The sequence below is a fragment of the Colobus angolensis genome, unplaced genomic scaffold (genome assembly GCF_000951035.1).
Source record: "Colobus angolensis palliatus isolate OR3802 unplaced genomic scaffold, Cang.pa_1.0 Scaffold23, whole genome shotgun sequence".
Classification (NCBI taxonomy): Eukaryota; Metazoa; Chordata; class Mammalia; order Primates; family Cercopithecidae; genus Colobus; species Colobus angolensis.
In genome coordinates, this window is record NW_012115488.1 from 2672240 (window position 1) to 2694982 (window position 22743).

General features: G+C 34.1%; 1 protein-coding gene across 2 annotated transcripts in view; it reads right to left on the reverse strand.

The window, feature by feature from the left end:
• The window catches only part of EDIL3 (EGF-like repeats and discoidin I-like domains 3), a 448834-nt gene that overhangs the window by 269803 nt on the left and 156288 nt on the right, over positions 1-22743 (reverse strand). The window contains exon 3 of one of the 2 annotated variants that reach the window (XM_011944228.1): positions 17104-17133. The exons of the other annotated variant lie outside the window; for it this stretch is intronic. Within the exon in view, the coding sequence (XP_011799618.1) occupies positions 17104-17133 (30 nt within the window). The remainder of the gene's footprint in view (positions 1-17103; positions 17134-22743) is intronic. 2 annotated transcript variants of the gene reach the window in all.

A 22743-nucleotide genomic window follows, 5' to 3' on the forward strand; every position in this document is an offset into this window, starting at 1 on the left:
TTGAGAATGAGTTCCTATTACAGGTGAAGAAACCATTCCAATCGCATCCAGTACATAATGAAGGAATTCAAATCTCTGTAGGGATAGAAATGACTGCTTCTCCAACCTCTGTTCTATTCCTTCTTTCATACTCACAGAAATATGATTTACTTGGGAGAAATTAGTGGAGATTCTGGGATCTCACAGAGAATGGACTCCTTCCCAGTCATTTCTCAGTTACCTACCACAAAAAAACATTCCTAACAGATACACAAGTGAGAACTGCAAAGTGAGAAATCAACGTGGGTTACAGGAAACAGAAGATCTAAGACGAGAGGTGTGTAAAAGGCTGGATACATTGCAGAGATCTGAAAGGGAAAGGAAAGCGCACTCTAGATAGACAAGCCTCGATTAAAGCTTTGGGGTGAGAATAAGCACAACATGTGTGACCTGGAATAGAGGAGACTGTCCTGCCTCCTAGAGAGAAGAAGCATGGATGTGATAGGATATTAAAACCAGGCACAGGTTTCATGGAGGGGAAGGAAAGAATACCTTAAGGGACCAGTTTTTATTGGTTCTGTCATTTCCAGAATAAGAATACAACTAAGTATGAATTAATAGTTTTAACTCTTAACCTACCGCTACCCACCAAAGTGTCTGAGAACACTAGAGTCATTTGGTGAAACAAATAGAGAAGACAAAAAAAAAAAAATCACAGTTTGAAAATTCAAGTTACTTAAAAATATGCTAATCTTCCTCTTCTAACAGCTCTAAAAATTCTCAGAAATTTTAAAAGTACTACAACTTGCTTGAGCATTCTGGCTACAGAATATCAGGCTGGTGATTATCATTCTGTAGGAGCTTAACATTGATCAGTGTTTTCAGTGTTTTTTTGACGATCTTATAAATAAGACTTAGTATAACTAACTCATTTTGTTAAGATAGACAAAGATGCAGAATACTAAAATGTTTCTGGAAAAAATAAATCCCTAACCACTTTGTTTATAATTTGTCTTGTTTTAGTTTTGTTTTACTTAGTAGCTGAGTACTTGCACAATTCCTCCCAACACATTTAAACACTAAATTATGAAATGCAATAGTTTCAAAGGTCCTCAGTCTTAAGTTGTCCTTTAAAGAACATCTCAAGCTTTGGCAAAAACCACTGGCTAATCTGTACAGTGGTTTTAATTCTTTGTTTTTATTATTGAGAAATGTACAGCTCATTCTTTTTCAAGAGCTTCTAGCAAAGCTTTAAAAGCAACCAATAATGTTGTAACATTTTTAAAACTGGATTAAAACCCTAGATTTTTTTTATTTAGATTTACGTCTAGAGAAAGAAAAAACAGGCGAGTAGATACGAAACATACTTAAATCTTGTTGAATTCTAGCAGTTGAAGATCCGCTTCAAATAAATATATTTTCTCAAAAAAAGGTATCTCACAAGAACACTATACCCAGGTATGTTTTATTTTATTTTTAAATATGTTACTTAAAGGTTTAAAAAATTCTCTCCATGTAATCTTGAAAATAAATTACTCGAAGATGTCTGTGAGCTTAATGAGACATGAATAACAATGCAATAATGAGGTAGTTATTGTATAAAGAAATTTCTGGTCCTTTCCTAATTCCTTGTGGACCTCAAACTTAGGAAGCCAAGTGGATGTGCAGGCTTGCCCCTTCCCCCTGCATAACCAGTGCTGTCCTCTGATCCACCACCTCCCTTAACCTCTCTGACTCTTTTACCCATACCCAGCATTAGATGATGGTGGTTATCATATTTGAGATGTCTTAAAATCACTGCTGTGGTTTCCTGCCAGTGATTACTAACAATGGCTAAATCGTTGCCATTGTTACAATACCACACTGAAAGAATTACTAAGCAAAAGTAATTTTCTTCTACTGCAGCAAAAGCAGAAAAACAAAGATCAATGTAATGGATTTTTTCTGCCAAGGAATTTAAATAATACAATTGTCCCTCAGTATTTGTGGGGGATGGATTCCGGGAACCCTCAGAGAGATAAAAATCCTCAGATGTTCAAGTATCTTATATAAAATGGCATAACATTTGCATATAACCTATGTATATCTCTCCCCACACTTTACATCATCTCTAGGTTACCTCTAACACCTAATACAATGTAAATAGTTGTTTACTTTTTTTATTGTTTCCTATTTATATTTTTTCCTATTTATATTTTGTATTATTATTGTTTCCTATTTATATTTTGTATTTTTTATTGTCTTTTGTGTTCAAATATTTTCAATATATGGTTGCTTGAATCCCTAGATGGGAAACCCATGGACAAGGAGAGTTGCCTGTAATTTACAGCATCTTTAATATTCTTATCAAATTATTGGGATTCTCCTTTTATTTATTTCATCTATTTGCAAATATATCTATCATCATCCCTCTCTTTGTATCATCCTATAAGGAAAAACTAAGTGTGATCTTTTTTTATTTTTTTTAGAGATGGAGTCTTGCTATGTCACCCAAGCTGGAGTACAGTGGTGTAATCTCAGCTCACTGCAACCTTCACCTCCCAGGTTCAAGCAATTCTCCTGCCTCAGCCTCTGGAGTAGCTGGAACTACAGACACATGCTGCCACACCTGGCCATTTTTTTGTGTTTTAGTAGAGACGGGGTTTCCCTGTGTTGCCCAGGCTGGTCACGAACTCCTTGAGCTCACGCAATCCGCCCACCCTGGGCTCCCAAAGTGCTAGGATTATAGGCATGAGCCACCGCACCTGGCGCTTAATTTATTCATTAATTTGATCACACAACAAATATTTATGAAGCATCTACTATGTATCAAACACTTGTTCTAGAAGGAGGGGATTCAGTTGTGAACAAATATAGACAAAAAACATGCCAGCCCTTAGGAGTTTATATTTAGCCTGGACAGAAATAAATAAGTTACATAAGTAAGATGGGCAGATATTTTAAAAACAACATTAATAATATTAAAAATATGCAGGCAAAAGACTGACAAAGTGAAGAAGCATGAACTTTTTAGAGACAAAGGAAGGCCTCTCTGAGAACACACCTTCATGTGAAGACATGAAGGATGTGACTGAGTAGTCATGCAGATACAGGCAAGAGAAGTCCTTCAGGCAACCCACCTGTGAGTGCCAAGCCCTGCCTATAAGAACAATGTGTCCAGGGTTTATGTCTCATCAGGGCCAGATGAGAGGTACTAGAGGACCTGGGCAGAAGAGTGATGGGTGCTCACAGCCTTGGAAAAGAATCAAGCTGCCAGCTCCTTTGAGAAGAGACTGAAAAGGGGCCTAGAGTACCAGCAAATCCATGAGTGAGAAGATTCTGCCTTGGACTGTCTGATTAGAGTTTGGATATATTTTTAAAATGAAGCTAAAAAGACCTGGTGGACTAAATGTAGAGAGAGGGTGTCATCAAAATAGACCCTAACGATTTTGGCTTAAGCCATTGACACGAAGCCTGTAAGATGAGCTAGATTAAGGCAGAATATATATTTTTAACACAAGTATGTAAAATGGATGAAGGCAGTCAGGGAGATTTTCATTTCCTATTTTATTCTTTTCCACAATGTTTATGTGATTCATAAACTGCTGTAGTGATCAGAGAGGCATTTAAAATAATATATAAAATTTTGCACATATTATAATGTATAATTTTATAATATATGCATAACAAAAAGTTGAATAACTCTATATAACTTTTACAATTACAAGAAATACATGACATTTAAAACTCTTTATAAATGAATAAAAAGGCTGAGTTTGCTGCTGTAAGATAAGCACCAGTTTTTCCAGAGAAGCTTGAACTTGAATCCTGATTCTGTTACTTGCTTATTATGTAACCTTGTACATATTTCTTCATATGCTTTAACATTTAGTGTTCTCCTCTTTAAATTATATATATACAGTATTTGTTAATTGTGAAAATTAAGCAAAATACTCTACATAGAGGCCTCTGCATATTGAGTAAATTAAAAAATCATAATCAAAATTACAATATTAATATGGCAAACAGCAAACAGAATAATGAAAGTAAAAATAGTAGCTTAGATTTCCTGTGCAGTCCCTATTACAGGATGGGCAACATTGTGATGAGCTCTTTACATGTATTGTTGAGTGCGATCTTTACAGCAAACCTCTAAGGTGGGTGCCCTTATTGTCCCATTTTACAGAGGAGGAAAAGTTAACTTGTAGAAAGAAAATACTTCATAGACAGTAGACAGCTATTTGTCAGAAGACAAAAGCCCCTGAAGGTGCAGACCTGAAGGCCCATGGCGTTTTATCCTATCCATCCTATCCAGAAAGTTGAATGTCTTCCCTGAGCCAGGAAATCTCCATAATAGTAAGTAAACACCTCTTCATACTCTTATAAGATTTAACATTGGAATAAATCCAAGGACAGCCAAAAAAAATTATTCAGGCAAATGGAGATGCTCTTAAAGATGAATCCAGCTAACGCAGGGAGGACTAGAAATTAAAGAAACCTCTAAGTCTAAGTCTGCACAGATAGAGGCCAACATTAATTATGATTAAACATTGGAAATAATGTTCAATCTATTTTCTCTGAAACACATTCTTTGGTAAATAGAATAGTTTGTGTTTATATTTTTTCTGGTTCTCTGTGATAGTTAAATTTTACATGTTAATTTGACTAGGCTATGGTGCCTGACTTCTTGGTCCAATACTAATATAGATATTGCTGTGAACATATTTTGTTGATGTGATTAATATCTACAATCGGTTGACTTTAAGTAAAAAAGATGACCCTTGCTAATAGAGTTGGGTCTCATCCAGTGAGCTGAAGTCTTTAAGAGCAAAAACTGATTTCCCTGAGAAGAGGAGCCTCAAGAGTCTAACACAGAAATCCTCCCTGAATTTCCAGCTTCTTTGTCCTACACATGTTAGACTTGCCAGCACTCACAATCACCTAAGCCAATTCCTTAAAATAAATCTACTTACCCATGTATCTATTACACACACATGTGCACGCGTGTGCGCGCGCGCACACACACACACACACCCTTTTGGTTCTGTTTCTCTGGAGAACTGTATAACCCTGAGAGATAAACTCTCTTTTCCTTTTTAAATCATTTTCCATTTATATAATTTTATTCCCGTTAATAATGGTATCTTTATTACTTTTTTAACTTTGATGCTTTTTCAGTGCTTGGTGTTACTTTGGGTTTAATTTCTGGCTTGTCTTTTAGCATTCTAAAGGTCAACAGCACAAAATCTAAGTATTAATAATTCAAAATGAAAAGAAAATTATGAAATTTCAAAAGATTTAATCAAAATTTAATTTACACCTCTAGGACTATCTTTCAACATTATAACACAAGTTTTAAAAAGTTGAATTTTTAATGCTGCAGCAACATATAAACAAATATTAAGTCACTTTTTTCTAAGCTTAAAAATTTGACTAAATTTGAATGGTTATTCTCTATTTTAAAGATAAAATTATTGTATTTTGGCTGTATGTCACTTTTATGTCTAATAATATAATATCAACCTAACATAACTAATGACAGTATTTAATACTCTTAGGAATGTTCTAGACAATGCAGTTTAACAATTTTGTCAGTTTTTAAAATGTGAGAGAGAAGGATTATAGTAAGCAGTTCCTCAGAAATAAGGCTGAGTAAATTTAGTTGTTCCTATAGAAACCAATCATTAAAGTTTGAAAAGAAAAGATTGGGGGTGGAGGCAGAGTGAGGTGGCTGAATAGAAGCCTCCACCAATTGTCCTCCCTGCAAGAACACCAAATCAGCTATCCACACAACAAAGCAAACATCATAAGAACCAAAAATCAGCTTAGGTAGCAGCTCAGCCACAGCTGGGCAGAGCACCAAGCAGGCTCCTGAGAGCCGGATTCCAGGCCGTGGCTCTTGGACAGTGTTTCTTGACCTGTAATGGACCAGAGGGGAGACTGGTGCCCTGAAGGGAGAGTCCCAGGCCTGACAGCACTCACCACAAGTTGACGACTGAAGGGCCCTGGGGCCTCGAATGAACATTGGCTGTAGCCAGACAGTACTCACTGTGAGCCTGGGGCAGTGGTGGCCATGGGGAGAGAGTCCGCTGGTTGTGGAAAGGGGAGGAAAGACTGGGAAGGACTTTGTCTTGTGCCTTCTGTGCCAGCTCAGCCACAGCAGAAGAGAGTACCTCAGGACCAGGAGGGAATTTGCCACCCTGAAGCAAAGGACACAAGCCTGGCTGGCTTTGTCACCTGCTGATTGTAGAGCCCTAAGGCCTTTAGCAAACACAGGAGGTAGCCAGGCAGTGTGGTTACTGTGGGCCTTGGGTGAGATCCAGTGCTATGCTGGCTTCAGGTCTGACCCAGTGCCATCCCAGTGTTGGTGACCACAGAGGTGCTTGTGTCACCCCTACTCCAGCTCCAGGCATCTCAGAACAGAGAGAGAGACTCCTTTTGTTTGGGAGAAAGTAGGGGAAGAGATCCTGAGAATTCTTCTGCATGGTATCCAAGACCATACGAGTCAATAATGAGGGGAATTTTGGAAACTACACAAATACATGAAAATTAAACAAAATGCTCCTGAATGACTAGTGAGTCAATGAAGAAATTAAGAAGGAAATTTAGAAAATTCTTGAGACAAATGATAATGGCAAGTAGGTCTATGAAAAGGTGCTCAGTAGCGTTGATCATCAGAGAAATGCAAATCAAAATTACAATATATAGGCAATATTATTATAAATGACAGAGAGGATGTGGAGGAAAGGCAACCCTTGTATTATACACTGTTGGTGGGAATGTATAGTAGTACAAGCACTACGGAAAACAATTTGGAGTTTCCTCAAAAAACTAAAACAGAGCTACCAGATGATCCAGAAATCCCACTACTAGGTATATACCCAAAAGAAAGGAAATCAGTGTATCGAAGAGACAGCTGTACTCCCAGGTTTACTGCAGCACAATTCACAATAGCCAAGATTTGGAAGCAAACTAAGTGTCCATTTACAGATGAATGGATTTTTAAAGTGTGGTACATATGGACAATGGAGTACTATTCAGTCATAAAAAAAGAATGAGATCCTGTCATCTGCAATAACATGGATGGAACTGGAGATCATTACGTTAAATGAGATAAGCCAGGTACAGAAAGATAAACTTTGCAAATTCTCACTTATTTACAGGAGCACTTATTTACAGAGATAAGAGAGTAGAATGATGGTTACCAGAGGCTAAAAAGGGTAGCACAGGGGGCAGGGGAGTGGGGAGTGCAGATGGTTTATGAGTATAAAAATATAGGTAGATAGAATGAATAAGATCTAGAGTTGAATAGCACAGCAGGGTAACTGCAGTCAACAATAATTTACTGCTCATTTAAAAATAACTAAAAGAGTATAATTGGATCATTTCTAACACATAGGGAAAATGCTTGAGAAGATGGATATCCCACTTTCTGTGATGGGATTATTACTAATTGTATGCCTGCATAAAAATATCTCATATTTCCCATGAACATATACATCTACTATGAACCCATGAAAATTAAAACTTAAAAGAATTAAAAGATCAGTTCAGTACAGATCAGTTCAGTACAGATAGTGCACATCCAGTTGTGGCACACTTGAAAATGTTTATATAGAACAAGATAAAATAAAGGCTATGGTGAAGCTGGGATTTTAAAAGTTACAATGCATGACAATGCACATATGAATATACATTTTTAGTATTATTGAGATATACATCAAATTTAGTTCTCAATAACCAGATTTTCAGGGTCTCATAGTTTTTATAAAATAGGATGAAAAACATAGCAATGTATAGAAAAATAACCACGAAGGTAGTTAAAGTGACAAAAGAGATGTTATAACCATCATTTCCTATTGGCTTTGTTGATTGGTGACCTAGTGTGCATTTCTTTGATTCTGGTCTTAAGGAGTACCCTCATTTTTGTTCATGTACCCACACCTTAGTCACATAGCTCATAATCTTCAAAGAAAGCTAAAATAAATCTCATACTCCATGGGACAATCTTGATTGGCTGACTTTTTCAAGATAAACAGAAGGGATCTAAGTCTATCCAGTCAGAGTGATCTCAGGACTCTTGCCTTGAAAGCATTTTTGTGCCCTCTCTGGTCGTGTATAAGGATGCATAATGGCCACAGTAGCTGCTGGCAGACATATTACAGCCATGGAGAAACCAGTGTTACTACTAAGATAAATTTTCTGCCACAGAAGACAGAACAGAAATATTGGAAAAGAAGAGCAGAAACCAGACTTTTAGTAATATCATTGAACCAACTGTTCTCAACTCTGTGTGAGTTATCATTTAATCTATATTTAATCTATATTAAATTGAATTTTCTGTTACCTAGAACTAAGGAATCAGTTCACAATACATAATAACTGTTTTTGAATATATGTATTGCTAGATATTAACATATGTAACTGAAAATATAATGGTTTTAAGGCGGTACCATGAGAGATTTAAATTTTACATAACAATAATATTTTATTATTTTAAGTGTTTATGCTAACTCTGATTTTACAGTTTGGGGGAAAGATGATGGATTATACAACTACATTCATAGATATGTATGTCAAGATGTAAAGATACTATTTTTCACTCCTGTGATAGTTTAATTCTTCGACTTGTCTAAAGAGAAAGATGTGTATACAATTTTCCAAAGTCCCTACTGGCACCATGATCCTGTTCTACAACAAAGTTTATTTTAGTAAAAATATGAAAAAACACATCCATATAACAGGAACTTAAATTACAATTCTTTGTCTCACAGGTAAACATCACTATCACACACCTATCAAGAAGGAAGTTTAATTTTGTTTTAAAAAAAAGGAAATGTAAGCACTATTTGTTCTTTCCACTAATGTCTTAGTAAACTGACCAAAGTCACATCTTTAGAAGCAGTGATTTCTTTTCCCCTGTTCCTCTGAGAATCTACAAATAATTACTTCTATCTGATTTTTAAATATTGTAGCTTTTTTTGGTTTTTATATATTAGGTTTTAATATTTGAGCCTGATTAGAGTATATTTATGAACAAGAATATACTCAATAAAACAATTAGTAAAGTTGCTCCAGGCACTAGAGGGAAAATATGCATTTATGTATAAAACAGGAGATAAATTTGTAGCAAATGTAAGGCAAACAAAAATAAGAATGTGAAGTTCTATTTCAGACCCCAAGGAAATAAAATACTAAAATCAGAATGCACAAGCAACTCTTGTTCATTAGAAAATAATGTGATAAAATATCATTTATTTTCAAAATGCATGAGTTATAGAATAAATTGAGCATATAGTCAGCCATGCCAAATTAAACTCCACAAGAAAACGAGAAAGAAATCTAAAAGATATCCGTAGCATAGTTAAGAAAATAAAAAATTCACCATAAACAGAAATGACGTTTTTGTGGAACTAAAATTAAATATTTCAAAAGTTAGAGAAAATATCTAATCACTCTGTATCCTGTGTGTATACACAAAATACATATTTGTTTTATGAATGACTTTTAACTTGCTAATATAAAACCACAGCTTCAACTCTTTACTACTGCTAGCCCATATTCTATTATTAACCTTTGTATATGAAATTAGTATTGTTCTTAGGTGTACTTCTTCAATGTCAAAGCTAGTAATTTAAATGATTAAAATGTTAAAAATTTAAAGGAACTGGTGAAGGTATGAATGCATTGGTATGCCAAATCACCATTTTCTTCATCTCTGTGAACATTACAGAGTTCATAATAAATATTTTATCAGCTATTATGTCCAGTGATCTCTATCATCACTACCAGTTGGAATGAACTGATAAGACGTCACATACACAGCTTTACATTTAAGCAAATTACAATAATTTTAACTTTATAAATATATGAAGAACACTATGGCTTTTGTATTTTTATGTTTTAATATGATTGCCAAAAGGATTATCTTTTTGATATCCTAACGTGTGAGGTGCCATCTCATTATGATTTTCACTGGAATTTCACTCAGTGATGTTGAGCACCGTATCAAACATCTATTGCCATTCTCATGTCTTCTTTGGAGAAATGTCTATTCAGATTCTTTGTCCACTTTTTAACTGGTTTATTTTTCTATTTGCAATTGACTCATATGACTTCTCTATATATTTTGGATATTAATCCCTTAACAGATATATGGCAAATATCTTCTCACAATCTGCAGGCTGTCATTTTATTATCTTGATTGTTTCCTTTGCTGTGCAGAAAATTTTTAGACTGATGTGGTCCCACTTGTTTATTTTTGCTTTTGCTACCTGAGCTTTTGCTGTGACATCCAAAAAATCATAGTCAAGGGGCTATTCCTCTATATTTTTTTCTTCTAGGAGTTTTATGGTTTCAGAGCTTATATTTAAGTTTTCAATCTATTTTGAGTTCATTTTTATACGTTATATAAGACAAGGGTCCAGGAAATCTTTGAACACTCTTTGTGAGAATGTAATCTGGTGCAGCCATTATGGAAAATAGTATGGAAGTTCCTCAAAAAAATTAAAAATCTAATTACTATATGACCTAGCAATCCCTCTTCTGGATATACGCCCAGATGAAATAATATCATACAGATATCTGCACTCCCATGTTCACAGATATCTGCACTCCCATGTTCACTGCAGCATTATTTATAGGAACCAACTTTTAAACAATCTGAGTGTCCGTTGATTAATAAATATATAAGGAACTTATATAATAGAATATTATTAAGCCTTATAAAAGAAGGTGATTCTGCCATTTGTGACAATGTGGATGAATCTAGAGGAATTATGCCAAGTTTAAAAAGCCAGACACAAAAAGAAGAATGCTGAATGATCTCACTTATATATGAAATCTAAAAAAAATAAAATTTGAATACATAGAAATAGAGTAGAATAGTGGTTACTGGGGATGGGGATAAAGAATGGGCGAAATGTAAGTCAAACGGTACAAAGTTGTTATGTAGGATGAATAAGCCTAGAGATCTAATGCACAATATGAGTACCATGACAATAATATCGTATTACATAATAGAAATTTGCTGAGAGAGTAGATTGTCAGTGTTCTAACCACACACACGAAGATAACAACATGAGGTGATGGATATGTAAATTTTTCTGACTATAGTAATCATTTCACTATATATGTATTTAACACATCACATTTTATATCTTAAATGTATACAAAAAAAGAACAAAATATTTTTACCATTTACATATATCTGAAAATTCCCTTTTTAATGTTTTCATTATTATATGAGTTAATCTAATATTAATAGCTACTTTTATAGAAATCCAAACTCAGTTCCACTTGTAGTATTAAAAAACTGCCAAAGTAATTAAAAACCTCCCCTTAGGCAAGAGAAGAGGGAAAAAATAAAATGCAAGCTTTTTATTTGAGGTGATATGAACAAAACAATCAGTTATGGTTTTAATTCGTTTTAACCACAGACTTACTGTGTAGCTACAAGATCTCTACTGTGTCATTTTCTAAGTGATTTTGGTCCCATCCACTAATTTTCAATTCCCAGCCCTGTTTTAAATGATTTCCTTGAGGGATGGATGAATGATTTCCTTGTGATAAATGAATGATATTTCTAAATATCTAAAATTATAGCTAGTAAGACCAAATAAATTAAAAGCAATGAGGAAATTGTGAGAATAAACTTGATTTGCTACACCTTACAGTTAAATTATATTTTATATAGTTTATTTTTAGCAGCCAATATTCAAATTTATATGTCTTATTTTTTTCCAAAGGAGATAGAAATAAGTATTGTTATAGTCAGTTTACGAAGCGTCTATTGAAAAACTTAAATAAAAGCTAAATGAAAATTGGATTTGTGCAACATAAGGAAAGCAATCACTGACAACTTTGTTTCAAGGTATTATTTGATTTTACCTTTCAAAAATACATGTTATATGTTCAGGTGAATGTTGTTAATTTCAAAGTTGTAATCTTATCTATATTTCATACCCCCTCACATTCTTAATATTTGCAAATTTTAGTTTTTAAAGGCATATATATTAGACCAAAAGCAGATAAATATAGCAGCACAGTTCAGAGACTATAAAATAATAGTTGATGTTGCAATCCCATAAGCAGATTCAGAAGGAAGTTTCAAGAAAGTAGTTTCCAAAAATTATTTGTGCAATAGCAATATAATTAGATTAAATATATCACTTCTAAAAGTGATGCATTTTGGGGTGCAGTTTCTGCTTTAACAATGTGACTCTCATTAATTTGTAATTATATCTTAAAATATAACTCAGATTGAAGAAATTTCTCTATAGTTCATTGATGTGTTTTTATACTCAATAAAACAAGATGCTTAAATATCTGAATGTAAGATTCAAGTAGGATAAATAAAAAGAAGCTTCTGGTAGCTAAAGAAGCAGGTGTTAAGTGAATCTGCCCTCATAACTCAGATGTTACAAAATATGGTCTTTTAGGCTAATATATTCTACCAGAACATTCAGAACTGAAAGTGATTAACAAGCCAATGCGTCACAATCAATAAGGGGATGCATGCCTACCATTACAAATGCAGATATGATGTATTATACATCCCCTCTACGAGTCAACATTTTAAAACATTGATTAAGCACTTGCTATTTGCAAGGCAATTTAGAAGTTCAAATAAAAGAATGTGGGTACATATGAAGAAATAACCAAAGACAGAATGTGATTGTCTAAAGTATAAGAATATTTTCATTCTGAAATTTATTCTATTAAATATAATCTGAGTTACATGGAAACAAAGTGGAGGGATCAATTATCACTTTTAATGAGGCAGTCTTTCAATAATTCAAAATATAAGGCAAATCAATTGTACTCCATTGTAAAGAAAAAATCCATATTATTTTTTAGCATTATAACACAAATAAAACACTAATGCCTCCCTAATTTTCTCATTTATTTTTTGTCTTCCTGATGTTTTTCATTCTATATGTTATTGAAGATAAATATCTATTATTTACTTTTAAAATAGTTATAAACAATGAGAATATATCATAACTATTGAATTATAATTAACACAACTCTGTGTGTCTATGGAATTAAAACAACCTAGATTTGTCATATAATATCAATACATTAAAAATATTTACTAAATAGTATGAGTGGTAATATCCACTAGGAACTTACATTTTTAGATAAGTCATGTATAGATTTGTTCAAAAAATTATCATTTTAAAATTCAAAATTCATACATTAACAACTATTAATCAGGATGCTGTGACTTTTTGGCAGGAAAAAAATCCTTTTTATTTTATTATTTATTCTATTACTTTGAGAAGTGGCTTATCTCCAATTAGAAAAATAAATATTTAATTTATAGAAATTAACATATATATTTGAAGGAGACACTGTCCAACCTGGAAGAGTATGAACCTGGTAATGATATTATATGGGGACATGTGAAAGCTGAATTAACATACATTTTTTCTGGCAAACAAAAGATTTCATTTCACTGATAAGTGAAACAAAATGGAGAAATAATAGGAAAGAGAGATAAGTTAAAAGAGGACAATAAAAATAAATCTGAGCTTGGAAAATATCATTCTGCATCAATTCTGTTGGTGAAAGGAGATGAGAGTGAAAACAGAATATTAATGTTGTAATAAATATATATGAATAAGCTATAAATTAAAGATATATATTTGTTATATATGATTACTGAAAAATATAAGTGAACAGGATAATAACTATTCATTTAAAAAAATAAGTGTTGAAAAATTCAGGTCAAGAGATACTAAAATGAACTCAAAAATTTCAATCCAATTTTCATAATTATTCATATTCCTTATGAAATCAATTATTTGCAAATCTGATAATATTTTGCCAAATGTTTTAATATAGTCTTTTTATTATACAGCTTGATAAAATTAAAAGGAGAACATTTGTTTCCCATTGTCTGGTTTTTATACAAAAGGAGTGTCTGCTTTACTAAATGACATATTTTCTCAATGTTAGTATAATCCATATGTGAAATTATGTAGCTAAATATTCCTTAAGAGCACATTTGTTCTATTTTAAAAGTCTATGCTAAAATCACAACAAAAACATCTGTTCATATCTAGAAATGAAAGTATTTTTAAAACATAATTTAAATTCTATGATGTGCATATCACTCTGGAGGAAGATGAGTATTTTGAAGAAAAAATGTTCAGTTGCATTTCACAAAAAGATCTTAGTGAGCAGAGAAGTTATGAAAATAGATTTAGAATAAGAAAAGTATACAAATAGCTATATTATACTTAAATATAGCTTCCACTGGGTTACAATTCATTTTCTTTATACAAAATAATAATTTTACAATAGCATCAACACTGCTTGGCAGGCGACTTAGTAAGGTGTGGGTAGCAGACAGGAGAAATGAAAATGAATTGGGCTAGAAAATGATGGCTGCTGTCAAAGATTGACACCCAAAGAGAAAGTCCAATTAAAGTTAAGAAATATGGACAGAGGAAGTCCTAGCCAGAGAAGTCTAACATCTAGAATCTAAAAGGAACTTAAACCAACAAGCAAAAACAACCCCAGTAAAACATGGGCAAAGGACATGGACAGACACTTTTGAAAAGAAGACATACAAGAAACCAACAAGCATATGAAAAAAAATGCTCATCACTTAACAGAGAAATGCAAATCAAAAACCACAGCGAGATACCATCTCACACCAGTCAGATATTATTAAAAAATCAAAAAACAACAGATGCTGGCAAAGCTGTGGAGAAAAGAGAACACTTACTCACTGTTGGTAGGAACATAAACTAGTTTAGCCACTATAGAAGGTAGTCTGGAGATTTCCCAAAGAACTTAAAGCAGAGCTACCATAAGATCCAGCAATCCCATTACTCGGTATGTACTCAAAGGAAGACAGATCATTATACCAAAAAGACACATGCACTCAAGTTCATTGCTGCACTATTCACAATAGCAAAAACATGGAATCAAATTAGGTGCTAATGGTGGATTGGATAAAGAAAATGTAATACATATAAATTACAGAATACTATACAGTCATGAAAAAGAATGAAACTATGTTCTTCTCAGCAACATGGATGGAGCTGGAGGCCATGATTAAAAAATTAATGTAGTATCAGAAAACTAAATACCACATATTCTCACTTATGAGTGGGAGCTAAACATTGAGCACACAAGGATATAAACCTGGGAACAACAGACCCTGCAGACTACCAGAGAGTGGAGGAGAGGAAGGGGGTGTAGGTTGAAAAACTACCTATTGGATACTATCGTCCCTACCCGGAAGCAATATACCCATGTAACCAACCTGCACATGTGCCCCCTGTAACTAAAGTGATAATAATAATAATAATAATAATAACAACAACAACAATAAAGAAATCCAGTGTGTATTTTATACTTACATTAAATTTCAATTTGGAATAGTGGAGTGTTCAATAGCCCATGTAGCTAGTGACTACCCTATTGGACAACACAGACCTGGAGTTTTTCTGGAAGAGGACTCAAGAAACCGTTAACAGGTGTTGCCTCTCAGGAAGAAAACTAAGAGACTAGGGGTATAAAGAGAGAGCAACGTTACTCTTAACCACAAACACTTCTGTCTTGCTTGAATTATGTGTCAAGTATATGGATTGTCTATATAGAAAATATATGCCACAATAGACAGATACACAGACAGAGTCTCTGGGCAACACTAACAACAGCAAAGCTTCAAAGTCAGGGCAAACAAAGCAGAAACTAGGCAGAGGAAACTCAAAAACAGATGAGTTTGCTATTGAGTCATGTGATTAGGTTGGTCCTAAAACAGGCTACAGAATACTGCCTAGAGTGGGAGAAATACGATAGGAGTTCCTATCCAAATCAGGTTATAGACTATCTAACAATATTATGAAAATGAAACATCAATTGAGAGTTTGTCTGAATCTCTGATTCTATTTCAAAGGCAGTTATAGTTATAATGAGTATCATGCAACATGACATTTATATATATCCTTGGAATTTATCCAAGAAATGTAAGATATTTATTTTGTTTTCTTCCACTGAAACTTTGATCTTTTGCATTTACTGCTACAGGTAAAATCCTTGTACAGTTTTGCACGGAGATAGAAGTCATGAAGCCATGCTAGTTGAAATAAGTCAGGTCTATGAATTGAACTGACCCTATCTTGTATCTGAGTTCCAATAACTGGGCTACTTTCCCCCCTTCCATATAAGAAAACACCATTCTGACCATTAATTTCAGGAGCCCCTTCCTGCTCTTGTCTCTCAGGCCTAACTCCTTTTCTCAGTTACTAAAAAGAATCCATCTAATGTTGAGGTCTTTTCTCTTCCGTACAACCACTAACTAACTGCCTACATCTCAGAGATTGACTCTATTTTTTTCCGATGTTGTTGGTATGTTAGTCTGGTCTTTTATTAATTAATCAAGTGAGCTTTTTCTTCCCATTTTATTCTTATAATTGTGTCTGGTTTTTAGTCTCTCTGGCATTTCTCTGACCTGTCTCACTGTCCTGGAACCATGTTGAAAGTACCATGCCATCTCTACCATTTGCATTCTTCATTGCACATGGTTCAGGCCACAGCCTGTGTTTGATAAATACTAATTAGCTAGATAAGGAACTAAGTCATGATACCAAATTGCAGGATTATTAAACTATAATTATAAAAATTACATTTTTAAAATAAAATGAATGAGGCAGACATAGTTTCTACCCTTAAACCTAGTGAATAGGATGTCTGATACCAGTTATATATGTGACAGTGCTGTATTCTCTCATGAAAGGTATTTCTCAAAATTTATTTTACCATTTTCCTCCTTTTTAATTTTAATTTTATCATTCTACTCATTGTATTATTTTCCTGGATTTTTCTCAATGTTCTCATTTTCCAATTTTCCTTATTGTTTAATGTCAATCTGCTATTGTGTATTGTATTTTCCTCTGTATTAGTGTATTTCAAGACTTTTCTCCTTTTATTCAAAATTCTTAACCAACATCATTTAGTCTGGCACAGCATAGTGGGCTCAGCAAATATAAAAGTAAATAAAAAAACAAACAAACCTGTGCCAGTTTTCTGGTTGAAATCTGAGAAAATATTATTCAAAAGGTTGACTCTCTATTATTAAAGACATGACATTAAATAAGAAATATCTTTATAACATAGGAACTTTACCTGCTGAAGTTGGTTCTTCTTCATCTGATGCTGTAAAAGGAAAAGGTGAAATGAGGATGGGGTAGAAGTGAAGGGAGGGAGAAGTGGGGAGAGAGAAAGAGAAAAAGAGATATTGAGATTGAACATAAACATATTTCACATTTCCAAACACTAACTACAAGTCCCTGACTTGTACTTTTGTGTATACATTATAAAATTGTCATTATTTGATAACAGATTAAAGAGTATTCACATTAAATCAAAATATATATACTCCTATACTTTAAAATATTTATTAATATTTATTAGAAAAAAACATTGAATTGTCTGAATTTGATTGTCCTTTGCAAACAAGATTAACCTTAGTTAATTTGAGTATAAATTATTATAAATATTATTGATGAAAAATATGAATTGTATATAACATAGAGCTAGCCCACCATCAATTTTCTATTTGGCAAAGAGAAATTAAAAGTCATGGTTGATAGTCAAAAATTGTGTTCCATGAGATAGAAGTTATAAGAAAGGAAGAATTAAACTTCAGAGTGACTCAAAATCACTTTGGACTTTTCTTAAACATGAAGATTCCAGTTCTCTCTCTCGCTCTCCGTGTGTGTGTGTGTGTGTGTCTGTGTGTGTGTGTGTGTGTGTATCATATACCACACACTTCAAAATGTAGTAGTGATGATTCTGTGGTAAGAAGACAGGAACCTGCATTTTAAACAGTGATCCCAGGTGGTTCTGATTTATGTTCTGCAGCCCACACATGGATACACACAGACATTATAAAAGAGAAGGCCACAATATGAAAATACAATTTTATCCTTGGGTAGTGGTTACCAACCCTGTAAGTATATTAGAATCCCAAATTCTGGGCTCCACATAGAATCAATTAAGTTAGAATCTTTACATGGTATTAACTTGTAGCCAGGATTGTGGTATTACTAGGCAATATCAATATAAGGTAACATTAACTGTAACTCATAAACATGTGAATCATGTTGATTCCTGCTTTAAGAGGTAGGAAGGTTTGAGAGCAGCAAGACTCCAAGGACAATAACCTACTGCCCTGTGTATGTGGAGGATGGAGCATAGCAATTACAAGAGTGAAAAAAAAGTTTGTCTGAAGCAGCTTCACAATTTTGCCTAGAATCCATCTATTCACTTTTATACTTCAACACACACTCTGTGAGGAAGTATTTCTACTCTGTGCAGAAGTACAGTTTACCCAGAATATTACCGTTGAATTATATGACACAAGCCAGTACTATTTCACTTGATTCATGAAGTTTTAAAATAAAAATTTACTCAGCTGAATTGCTTATAAAGGAACTTTGTTCCCAGTGGATTCGTTAATCAAGGTATCACTGTGGAGCCAGGGAGTGGTCTCCACTCTTTTCCGTTAAGGTTACATCTGCGCAGAGTACACATTAGACAAGCTGACTTTGTGTCCTGACAGTATTTTCCTCTCACACTGTTTGGCTCGCCTCCTTGGCACATAAAGAAATGGAGAGAGCAAACACAGTTGGCATGCGTGGCGCGGAGAACATAAATATTTTAAAAGCTGTTTGCCGCTTTATCATGTCCAAAATATATCATAACATGCTCAAAGAATGGAAAAAATGGTAGCTTCCAGGAATTCCCTTTTAGGAAAATACCACAGGGGCTTGTAGAAGTGCTGACTTAGATGAGTCATTGTTAACAAAAATCTAGTGATGCAAAAGAAAAAAATAATCCTTACACTTATGGCTGGTCACTGTATCTGTGTGAACTCATTTAATTGACAAAACAACCAATGAGATTAAAATATTTCTCATTTGATAAAGGAAGTACAGAGGTTCAGAGTGACTGAACAATCTGTGTTAGTTCAATTTGAATTTGAGCTCATGTCAGTGTGACTTTAAAACTGAACTCCTTCTGCTATGCCTTATTGTCTCACAAAGTGCTGATTCCGTTTCTACTTAAAGATAAAAACCAGATGACAGACAGCTTATTGAAATTCACTAGGTATTATTTAAAGTGTTGGATCATGGGAGGGTTATGGTCCTAATAATGTTAGCTGGACTTAAGCATAAAACTGGGGGAGAAAATAAAGAAAAATTGATACAGAGGTTGAGGAGAGAAATCCTTTCAAGAAATGGAGTTCTTTGGGAGCTTCTCCATTTCCCTTACAATCCAGGGACAGACATAGGCAGCTGAGATCCTGACTGGTTAAACAAAGCACCTTAAAGAAGTGATGTCTAAGGAAGGAAGACTGGAAGTTGCTAAGATTTTACTCTTCCATTTTGTAAGAATAAGCAAGAAATTTTAGGAATGAACTAGCAAGTACAGAAATGAAGACAATTCCAAATTTAGTAAGAGTCATGGTAATCAGAACCTTCGAAAAGCAAATCCCACAGGGCAAACTGTGTACCAGTCTACACTTGAATTTGCAATACCTGAAAGTATCTCTGTTACAAATTAACACAATTACAGCCAGCAAATACACAACTTTGCAAAGATTTCTCTTTCTATGAAACTTCTACATAGCAGTGCTTCCTTGATATGGGTAGATGTCATTAACCAATATACTATTCACACACATAAAGGCATATACACAAGGGTTAGTATTGGTAATAATTCAGCTTTAGTTATCTCTGTAACAAAGACAGTATTGTAGGCTAACTGCTTTACTGAACAAAACATCATGAATTATTAACAGGTGGCAACTAGAGCCCCAGAGTAAAAATAAACCTCATAGTGGGCATTAGTTGCCTTTTTAATGACATTTCTGTGAAGCAAGTATCACAGAAGGTACTATCATGCTACCCAAATGATTATTCTCTCTTCCTCTTAGAAGTCATAAGATCAGCAATTAAAATAAAAATCAGAGTGTATGGCACATGTAGTCTCTTCTAATTCTGGGAATTTAAACACATGCACGAAGAAAACCAAAAATAAGCAACCCAACAAATAAGTGTATTGTTCCACTTGGTCAGCATGTAGAAGAATGTACTGAAATTATAATCATGGTAGGAAAACAGAGAGTAAAAATATATCAGACATATAGAATTTAAGTAAGTGTAATCCTCCTGTCACCTATAACAGAATCTTCCTGGGTGTCTGTTAAAATGCCCCACACCTACTGAATTTGAACATTGGGTTTTAGCCCAGGATTCTGCATTTTTAATAAGCTCTGTAGACAATCGCTATGAACACTAAATATTGAGAATTCTGACTCTAACCCATCAAAGTTTATTTCACTTGGAAAGACCCATGGGTACCATTGTTGGAACTACAGCAGTAAATTAATAGGCTTACACAAAACCTTTTGCAATTTATATTCTGGTTGTTTCATGAGCTTTCAACACTGTTTTCTTGTATCATCTTCAGATTTCATTGGGTACATATATCAATGCTTTAGGAAAAGATGACAGCCCCTTTGGATTTAGTAAATGGTCTCTATCTCAGAACTAACTGAATCTGTTTCCTTTTCTTGGCCACAGTTATTGACCTAGGTATAGGCATGTGACCCATTTGGGGACAATTATATGTAAGGAGATAGATATTTGTATGTATTTAGGTGGGGAGAGAGTCCTGGAAAAAAAAAAGGCCTCTGCACTCTTCTGAGAAAGTGTCTGGAAATAACCCCTTCTCGCTCTCCTTTAGATGTAGACACAGAGGCTTGTGGCCCCAGAAGTCATTGGCATGCACCTTGCAACCACAATGGGAGACAGATTTAGAAGAAAGCTGATCCTGCTCAAAGGCAGAATGCAGAAACAAAGATACTAGATTCTTGATGATATTGTTGAGCCACTGAATCATATCAACCATGAATCCTGACCTACCTTTGGACTTCTAGTTCTAGGGAAAAAACATACTTTGTATTATTTGAGTTGAGTTTTTTGTCATGTACATCTAAGTGGCACTCTGCTACAATCCTAATCAGTTTTGTTGTTCCTTTTAAAAATATATTAGAATGCATAAGAAATTAATTATCTGAGGCAGTTGAGACCAGAAGTCCACACAGCCCTCAGGCTATGCATTCAGTGGGCAGCTGAGATTTCAGTGCTTTATTTTTCCAGGGAGCTCACCACCACGCTTTGATACAATAAACCCATTTCTTGATTTTTAAGTTATCAGCTCTTTTGCAGGACATTCCACCAGTGTACATGTTCCTGAGGTGTGGTGGTGCTTGGGAGAACAGGAAGGCATCATATAGACTCTCCTTGCCTTTCTTCATTTATTCCTCACTCTCACAACTTCCTTCATGTCTTCCTCACAACTGTGAATTGTACCTCACAGTATCAACTGTGAAGCACAACTACCAAAACCCAGCGGGCTGTATGTTACCCTGACACAACACGGTACTATAACATATACGTTTCTTCATTAGACAGATTCCAGTCTCTTTGTGTGGTTTCAACAATTCTTACATATTCTGTTTTTGTCTGTTTCATTTTTTAGTGTTTTAAGTAAACTTTTATAACTTGGAAATTATACCCCTTCAAAACAATTTTATACCCAGTGTGGCTTACCATCAAATAGGAAAATCTCATTATGAAATATAAAAACTACATTTCTTCGTATATTATCACATATTTTACATGTGAATGTTAATTCAGAGTGACTTATTAATCCTTTTGTTGGCTATATCATAAATTTGGCTAGGCATGTATCAAGTATGTTTTGCAACCATATAATTATCTAGTCATTAATTATTTCCATAACCAATGTAACAAGAACTATGTATTATTGTATTCTGACAATATTTTAGAATGTTTTATTTAACTGCAGTGATGCAAAAAATAGCAATTATGATATTTATGCTTGATTATTTATGCCCACCCAGATGTTAAGTGCTCTTAACGTATGTGTATGTTTATGTGCTGGGGGGAGCAGGGACATTACTAAAATTAGAGTAAACTATTATTTCAAATGTGTGAACTCAGTCATTAAAGAAGAATCTGGAGTTGCCTCCGGAAGTATCCACAGAAGCATTGAGAGAGAGGTTTGGGTTAATTTGGTCTTTATTTTATTATTTGTTTATCTGTTGTTCTTGGCCAATGGCACAATTGGGATGTGACTTCAGCCTTAAAGGTTGCTATTACTAACTTCTTCCCTGAGAAAAGTATAACAAAGATGATTAGTTTCCCCTGGCCAAATGTTTCAGACAGCATACGATGTGGTCAACTCTACAAACTCAGAACTGCAGAGTATTTGGGTCACTGTGAGGCACAGCATTGTATTTGCATAGAAAATGCTTGAATAATCAAAATGTTTCCATTCTATCAACATTTTACACGTATTTTGATTCCTGTGCAAAATTTGGAGAATGGCATCCGTTGAAGTATTTATAATATATAATACATAAAACATAATCTTGTACATATGTGGTTAGCATGTAAACATATATTATATTTTCATTAGTCTCTCCCATTAGACTAGGAGTTCATGATGGCAGGGCTGTAGCATTTTTTTGCTCACCATTACATCCGTAGTTTTTAAAGCAGTGGAATGCTGGAGGAACTGAATAAACACTTGTTGAAAGAAAAGATGCACAAATGTTTAATACAGTCATTTGTATTAAATAAAACTCAGCTGCTTCATTTTGTAATATCATTAAATTCATCAAAGAAAGCCTTATATCTTTCAATATGTTTCATCATACAAATATATGCA